The following is a 10,000-nucleotide window of genomic DNA, read 5'->3' as shown; positions in this document are numbered from 1 at the left end:
TATATATATATATATATATATATATATATATATTTATATATATAAATATACATATATATATATATATATATATATATATATATATATATATATATATATATATATATATATATATATATATATATATATATAAATAGAACTTCCAAGAATTTAAGTATTGTGGTTGTCAATAATGGGTAGAATCGATGAATGTTACACGTATGTAAAGTGATCTCTTAAACCAGCCTATGACGGTCGTCAGCCCCGTAAATGCCCAAACGTCCATATTCTTCTTCATCTTCGATGAAATGTCCAAAATAATATAAAGTGTATTATTTGCGATTTCGTTTTAATTTTATTATTTATTGTAATATATACATCTATTTTGGTTAAATCTTTGTATTATTTGATCCCTACGCCTCGAGAGTATCAATAACCGTGACCGAAAGACTCGAGATACTGAAATCGTGTATTTTTAGAATCACATAGGGTCCAAGTAACTCGTAATTCGACCTACAGCCTATGTAATACCGCTTAGCCCTATCTAGGTTTAAACTTAATAAATTTAAAAGCATTTTCCCACATTAACTTCTATGGCTCGAGTTTATTGATATTTCGTTTATTTTATTAAGTGAAAATATGTAAGCATTTGAAAGTCTTTATGAACTTTAAAAAAAGTTTTAATGAACTTTAAAAAAAGTTTTTATGAACTTTAAGGAACAACAATAGTAGAATACGGTAGTTGCGAATATATAGAATGGGTGGACAACAAGCTATTTTTTGTAATGTTCTAAGGTGTAGTATCTCTGGAAGCAGTCGCAATCGGAGGGCTATGACTATGAGAGATGTATGACTAGAAGTATGGATGTGAAGAAGGCGAGGAGTGTATTTCAGGACAGTAGTAGTAGTAGCTATCTATACTCCAAGTTGGAATAAATAAAATTCATTTTTTATTTCAAATAAATTCTTTTCATCTTATTATAATACAGAAATATTTCAATTTCGTATTATTTTCATTGGCTGAGCAGCCTTTTACAAAAAAAAATCGAAATCAACTTGAGAAAAGGGTGGACTTGAACCTTAATACCATAGTGCGATACACAAACCACGGTACCACAACCCAATGGAAATTATGCAACCATTATTGATAATAGACTCGCTTTAATAGGATAAATATATATATATTTATATATATATATATATATATATATATATATATATATATATATATATATATATAATATATATATATGTACATATATATATAAAATATATATATAAATATATATATATATATATATATATATATATATATATATATATATATATATATATATATATATATATATATATATATATATATATATATATATATATATATATATATATATATATATATATATATATATATATATATATATATATATATATATATATATATATATATATATATATATATATATATATATATAAATACATTAATATGTATAATATGCACATAATGAAAAATTTAAAAAAAAAACTCAAAATAATAATCGTCATGTTTCATATTAGAAAGTCGATTTAATTAAAAACCTTTACAAAGTTGATAAGGGGTTATTGTATGCCAACAAACTTTTACTTTAATTATTTTCAGTAATAATTATGAAACTTTTGATTGTTTTCAGTATGAATTAATTATGTAAGATATTTATATTTTAATGGCTCGGGTACAAATGGATATCTGTGGTTACTATTACAAAGGAACGATTAAGCATATTTAAAGCTTTTATTTATTTATTTATTTAATAATTTATTTATTGAACGGCTAATGCCTTTAACATAATAAATATATACAGTATCTTATATAAAAATATACTAATAGAGAAACAAAAAGTCTTAAACATAAAATAACAAATAGTAAATTTACTAGGTAGCTTTAATGAATTCCGATTAAAGGTTTAGTATGAACAGATTGAAAACAAATTAGTTTTAAAAAATCAAGGTTTTAAATATTTCGTATAATTTTGGTAACAAAAACATTTATTTTACATAAATTACGAATGTGACAATTCAGTCATCACTTTGGGATTCATGCTCTATTTTTAATAAATTTACGTAACTTTTACGTTTTACGCTATATTTTTACCTCATTTGATTAAAAATATAAAGGCCTTTTTAAAACCGTGTCAGAATTGATTTGAAACGTGGAATTTTTAAATCGTAGCCAAACGTGTTAAAACTACACTACAGAGTCTGAAAAATTATGTCATTCAATTTTAAAACCAACAAAAAAATTATTGATGAAAAAATTTATAAAAATATGCAAAACATCGTACCGATAAAACACAACACTATCAAACATTGAAGAAAGATATTTTTCAATCCCTTAAATATCAACATTTTAAAATATGATTTATTAAAATTTTTTAAATATTTTTTGATCCTCCTGGGAATATAACCTGGGACATCCAGCATGAAAACCAAATGTTCATTTATTTTCTTCATCAAACCCTCATCCACACCCGATGGTGCATAGAGCACTGCATCATATAAACGCAGTGTTATCTTGATCGTTAACACATTAAGGAAGCGTGATCAACCTCCCGCTTCAGGTACCAGTCCAGGGTAATATTGAATAAATATAAGAGTGAAAAAAATACTTTATTAATTAACCCCCCTTCTCCTTGGGAATCGATCCCGTGACCTCCAGTACTCAAGCCGAGCGTACTTACCAATTATAAGTTATTACGTGATACATAATACATTAATATATATTAATAACCTTCTTTTTTTCTTCTTCATTTTAAATTCTTTTGCAATATTCAAACATGAGATAAATTCAAATACAAAAAAATATCAATATAATATGTATAAATACAAAGAAAGATCGGAAAAAAGCATGGCCTGTGTGTGGTTAAACAATATAATTTAGGTCATAGTAAAGAACACTGGCAAGAATACAATAGATATTATAAGAAGTAGAACTAGAATAAAAGTGTAAATATAAAATACAAAAAATACTTGACTATCAGAAAACAAAAATAAAATAAAAATAAATTAAAAAATAAAATCAAAAACCTGAAATCATAAAAAAGATGAAAAAGTAAAAAGTAAAATCACTTTGTTGTAGGCTCCATTTTTTTTTAACTTTACAAATTTAAAGTTTTCATAAGTTTATTGTTTATAGTTTGTATGGATTCACGGAACATTTTGGATATTAAAAGTAAGGAACAAAAATTATACTGTACTAAAAAATGTTTTCTAGTATTACTTAAAAAAAAATATATGATAAACAGATTATTAAAAAAATGTTTCAAATTTCATAAAATTCACAAAAGATAATTTAAACTTACCCACAACAAGAAGAAAAAAGCGGTAAAAATGATTTTCCATTTCACTAAAGGCATGATTTCACTTGAAAATAAAAAATTAAAAAGTGTAAACAATGACTTTTACAGGTTATAATATTTTTGTATCATTTAATACGATTAAGGTATTATCTTCGAAGGCTTCGATGATGATTTCCACCTTGAATCTTGCAGAGTGAATAGAGGTTTTGGCGTAAATATTAGAAGTAATGTCACCAATTTACAGAATAGACTCACGGCAGTGCTATCCACACTAGCTGTCAAACGTGAATAAGGCTCTCGCGGTTAGTAGTAAGTAGGAGTTTCTATGGGGTAAGTGCGCATGCGCAGTCTAGGGGAGAAATGTTTACTCCGATTGTTTTGCTGAAAATACAATGAATTGATTTACATATGTTTGTATATTGTGCACAAAACAATGCTTCATAACTTGATTTTTTTTTCACTTGCATATTTTTATAGATAATTTGGTACATTTCTCAAAACAATTTCGACAAGAACCTTGTCATCTTCAGGGAAGGACATACATATCCATCCCAAAAAAATTACAATGACCATAGCTTTTGTCGAAACTTATAGGAGAAAAGATCCAAAAATAAAACTCGTTAAAACGAAGTTTGAGTTACATATTATAATTTTTCACTTTATGTCATATGACAGACGTTTATATAATATTTATATATATATATATATATATATATATATATATATATATATATATATATATATATATATATATATATATACATATATATATATATATATATATATGTATATATATATATATATATATATATATATATATATATATATATATATATATATATATATATATATTTATATATATATATATATATATATATATATATATATATATATATATATATATATATATATATATATATATATATATATATATATATATATATATATATTTATATATATATATATATATATATATATATATATATATATATATATATATATATATATATATATATATATATATATATATATATATATATTTATATATATATATATATATATATATATATATATATATATTTATATATATACAGTGGGTGGCCATATTATTAGGGACACTTCGAATTTCCTGTAATTTTCATTATCAAATTAATTTAATGAGCAAATAATTTGGTTTTTTGAATTTTTTTTTTATTGATTGGGGTGCTTTATTTAGAATTTAGAAACTATATTATCATGGATTTAATAATATCAATTTATTTTTATCATAATAAGTGATTATTCAACAATTTCGAAAAAATCTTAATTTTTAGTAATAACACCCTTTGCTGCGATTACAACCTCCAAACGTCAGGGCATACTTTTTAATGCAGATTTTTGCATTGTGCCAGAGATTAGGGTTATTATGCCATACTCTGATAAGAGTTTCTATCATTTGCCGCTTAGTGGTGATGACTTCTTTAGCAATCTCACGTTTCGTTAGTTCCCAAAGGTTTTCAATGGGGTTCATATCCAGCTAATTCCCCGGGTAAGGCAAAACACAGAGGTTTTTTTCAGCCAGGAATGTGATAACACTCTTGGCTTTATGACACAATACCGAGTCATGCATTAACACAAACTTTTCATCGCCAGGGAACCATTCTTGAGCCTCGGCTGGAGTCGACTTTTCAGTACTCGCTGGTACTTTTCTTGCCTCATGGTCCCTTCCATGATAAAGAGGCATCCCATACCCTTAAATGAGATTACGGACCACAACATTATGCTAACAGGGTATTTTTAACTATCACCACAAGGCAGTCTGGGTGGAAATTTTCTCCTGGGCCACGTCGGAAAAATGAAGTTTTTCCCACCAAAATTTTTAATGTTGACTCGTCCAAGAAGCAGACCTGTAATGTATTACCATAATTGCAATAATACATTTATTTTTTATCTTCTTAATTTATTATATGAATACAATCCATAAATATTCGAATCTAGTCCGAAACTGTTACATTCCGGTGTTCTTTGGCCCATAGGAGTCGTTTTTTCTTCATGCCTCAGTCAGGCGTAGTTTTTTGGTTGGACGTCGACCCATTAGATTTACTTCAACTAACCGTCTCTGAACTGTCCTTTTGGAAACGTTGATTCCTTCATCGTTTATCAACAGAAATCAACAACAATTAGACAATCAACAGACTTTTTACGATTTTAGAAATAGATGTCCCTGATTTTATGGGCACCACGCGGAGTTGTGATGCTTTTTCTGCCTTTTTTTCCGACGCGGGCTGATTCTAGACGCAGGTTTTTATCAATTTTTCTTTAAATCCGATGGACTCCTGACTTCGAAACATCTGTAAGTGCTGCTATTTCTCTCTGGAAATATGTGGAACGAAGTAGTAAGGTTATAACTTCCCTATATTTTCTCGGAGATATGTTTGAAGACTTGCCCATACTTAAATTGAGAATATTATGGTTCAGTTCAAACTAAATTGAATTTTATTTTAAAATTCATTGAAATTAACTTATTGAATGAGCAAAACTAATAAATTATTAAACAACACTTACGTTTTTATAGTCTTGAACTCAAAAAACTTACAGAAAAATGGTTTTAAAAAATATTAACTGAGCTCACACCAATATCATTTTTCACTAATCAACATCCAAATGAAAAAAAACTTACTTTTTTGATATTTCACAGTATTGATACATCTTCAAAACAATAATTATGATACCAGCAACAAAAATACATAAGAAAAAATAATTAAAACTGATTAATTTGACCAAAAAATTCATTTAAACTTGAAAATTACAAAAAAGTACAAGTGTCCCTAATAATTTGGCCACCCACTGTATATATATATATATATATATATATATATATATATATATATATATATATATATATATATATATATATATATATATATATATTTATATATATATATATATATATATATATATATATATATATATATGTATGTATATATACATATATATATATATATATATATATATATATATATATATATATATATATATATATATTCGTAAGCTTTTCGTAAGCTTAATAAATACTCAGAATTACATATTTCCATCTCAATAACTTCTCCAATTGCTAACCCAAAAAAATAAATATAGGAAAGATGCTTTGCGAAGGTATTTATCACAAAAGGGACAAGTAACTCATAAATATATATATATATATATATATATATATATATATATATATATATATATATATATATATATATATATATATATAGATATATATATATATATATATATATATATATATATATATATATATATATATATATATATATTTATGAGTTACTTGTCCCTTTTGTGATAAATACCTTCGCAAAGCATCTTTCCTATATTTATTTTTATGGGTTAGCAATTGGAGAAGTTATTGAGATGGAAATATGTAATTCTGAGTATTTATTAAGCTTACGAAAAGTCAGTGAATTAAATTAAATTAGGTTTGATGAAAAAAAAATATGTAAAAAGAACAGACTCCCCAGAAAAAGTCGGACATCAGTTTTTGTACTCCCGGAAAGGTTAAAATCTGGTCCAAGGTTGTCTGCTGTTTTTAAAACATTGACAGGGTATACGATATTATCCAGTAGTTCCAAACCTTTTTAATGTCAGTGAGTACCTTTGATCATAAGAAAAATTAGCGCTACATAAAGATTCAAGAAACAAAAACTGATAATTGTACTTTACACAAATTAAAAATTACATAAAGAAAAACATAAATACTCTAACGAAACTTCTTACTGCGAAAGTTATTTGATGTGACACCTGAGCTTGTCAGCTTTTACAAATTTCAGCGATATTAGTTCTATTTGATAAAGCTACTCTCATTACTTCAACCAAATAGATAAGTCTTTCGCATTTCTTCGTTTCAATATTGATTGATGACGAGAAACCTATTTAACACAAATATGAGGTTGGAAACTGTAATAATATTTTGTGTCCTCGAGGGGAGAGCTGGGTATTCGTCTTGAACAAAATTTCAAAATTGATTCATAGTTCTGAGAAATTTGCCATCTAGCCATTATATTTGCAACTCAAATCGCACAGTAAATGAGCCAACATCAAACATTGGTTTCCATATTTTCGCGGAGCATTTGCAACAAGCTCCGCGGAGCACAGGTTAAGAACCACTGCATTAGCCATTCGACCCCCGTTAAAAAAATTCGTCTGTGTTGAGAAATTAATAAAGTCTAAACAACAATATTTCCCTTAATTAACAAATTTTATTTTATTTATAATTATTGCTGTGTTTTATATTGCACAAGGGGTGATTGTGTTTCCATACAAGAGAAAATGGTAGTACAATGAAATTCCATGCGGTCAATTACCCATGGTAATTTAAAGTAACCCCTAAAAGCACTTTGTTCACCCACGAGTTTGCACTTTGAAATGACACGTTTTTCACATGTAAGATCTCTGCAGCATCTATGGTTAAATTGAGTAAGCTTTTTATTTAGCAAAAACCTGTATAAAATGTTTGTCATATTCTTCCCAAATTATTTTAAAAAATTTTGACGCCGATAACGTGATTTTCAGGATAATTTTTTACTATAAAAAAGTGGAGAAACCCATATTTGAGAACTTATACTCATTTGCAAAATGGTGAAGGCGTAAAATAACCAAACACATCGTGAGAATAATAATTATAATTAATTAACAAATAACTTTCAAGCAACAAATCTATTTTCATTTTGTTCACGAATCATGTTTATCTTTTGTCAAAATCATTAAATTCCCTAGCCAGGGAGAGGGGTTAGGGATAATACTCGCTCTAGGGCGTCTAATAATAAATAATTGTCCGATTTTAATTCTCAACTCTTAAAATTTCTCGTTTGTGGTAATAACATGAGATTGAAGACGTTTGTAACTACGATGTGTGGTCTAAATATAATGTTTTAATTACACAAAGAATGTTGCCGCCATTTGGTTACCAATTTTAAATTTTAAATACAATCTATTTGTATCTTTTTATGTGTATTTATTTATATATTTATATATACTTTATGTACATATGTATATATGTGTATATGTATACATATATATATATATATATACACACACCCACACGTTAGTATCTATTTATCTTAAGAAAAATATTTAAAGGAATATTTTAATTTCAATAAAGCCTGGAGGCATACACGAATATGGCTGGATTTTAATGTCTGGGTATAAGATTTTTTTTTTAAATATCACATAAATACTCTTTTTATTTTCAGATTTCAAATTTGAGAATTTATACAAACAACCTGATAAAAACTTTATATCTGCTGAATTTCTAAATAAAAAATTATGTTTTTGTATATTTTTTTTATTTTCTAATACCAGATTATACTGGTTCAAAGATTACATTTTATGAATATGTCTGATTCCCACGAATCATAAAAAAGATTCAATATCACATTTAAAATACGTGCTTTCTTCATACGATGAATATTCTTTTATAAGCCTTCACATATTTTCCCTTTTACACTTCTTCTGTGTCTAAGACATATGCAAAAACGGTCTTTTAAAAAAAGCAAATTTTGTAATCAGATACATCACGTAATACGGATTAGCGTTGTATTTGAAGTTCTACAGTATGAAAGAAATGTCTATTAATAAACGGATATATATGTGTGTATATATATATATATATATATAAATATATATATATATATATATATATATATATATATATATATATATATATATATATATATATATATATATATATATATATATATATATATATATATATATATATATATAAATATATACATATGTATTTATATAGATACGTAGTCCGCCTCCGTAGCGTAACGGTCAGTACGCTCGGCTACCGTTCAATTCCTAGGGGGGGATCAAATAATTATAGGTGATTTTTTCATTCTAATATTAATTCAATATTACCCTGGATTGGTACCTGAAACGGAGGGTTGACCACCCTTCCTTTAAGTGTTTACGATCAAGATAACACTGCGTTTATATGATGCAGTGCCCTATGCACCATTGGTGTGCGGGTAAGGGTTTGATGTATATTTATATATATATATATATATATATATATATATATATATATATATATATATATATATATATATATATATATATATATATATATATATATATATATATATATATATATATATATATATATATATATATATATATATATATATATACACACACACATTAGTTCCTATTTATCTTAAGTACAATATATTCTGCAAAAATATTTTGAATAAAAAACGTTTAGTGGAAAAGCAAATTAATGCTTAGAATTTATTTTTGACCAAATATGATTTAGTGCATATAAAATCTAGTGCAGCATAATAATTATGTTACGTTTTGGTGCATTCTCGCTTGAATTTCACTGTTGATACCATAAAAGCGCCTAGTCGGTATGCATTTCCCAGTACGAGGTGTAAACTTTAATTAAATACCATTCATTCTGACCCATCCTGTGCACTTGGCCCTAAGAACTACGAGCACAACTACAATATTTGCACCATAAACAGGGTATGAGAAATTTGTAAAATAAAATTTTTTTAAAATCCAATTTCGCCGGCGAACGTATCTACATACAGTGGAACCTCGAAGTGCTTTGGAATAAGTCCAACTTGCTATCCGTCATGTTTGGACCCGAAAAAATTTGCTTGGTATACCACCTTCATTTGTACTAATGTGCAAAA

The 10,000-nt window shown here is 26.2% G+C and overlaps 1 protein-coding gene across 1 annotated transcript in view; it reads right to left on the bottom strand.

The window, feature by feature from the left end:
• Positions 1 to 9,942, bottom strand: part of LOC148300855 (uncharacterized) — a gene marked incomplete at its 3' end in the record, with an annotated part of 15,649 nt that extends 5,707 nt beyond the window's left edge. The window contains exons 1-2 of the mRNA XM_088274203.1: positions 9,894 to 9,942; positions 9,765 to 9,802 (exon numbers count right to left, since the gene is read on the bottom strand). Of these exons, the coding sequence (XP_088130329.1) occupies positions 9,765 to 9,802; positions 9,894 to 9,942 (87 nt within the window). The remainder of the gene's footprint in view (positions 1 to 9,764; positions 9,803 to 9,893) is intronic.
• Between the last annotated feature and the right edge of the window lie 58 nt (positions 9,943 to 10,000).

This window comes from Brachycentrus maculatus, unplaced genomic scaffold, assembly GCF_059751285.1.
Source record: "Brachycentrus maculatus isolate JH-2025_06_01 unplaced genomic scaffold, ASM5975128v1 h1tg000648l, whole genome shotgun sequence".
Taxonomy (NCBI): domain Eukaryota; kingdom Metazoa; phylum Arthropoda; class Insecta; order Trichoptera; family Brachycentridae; genus Brachycentrus; species Brachycentrus maculatus.
Note: the sequence above shows the minus strand (reverse complement) of the source record. Positions and strands in the feature narration are given on the sequence as shown.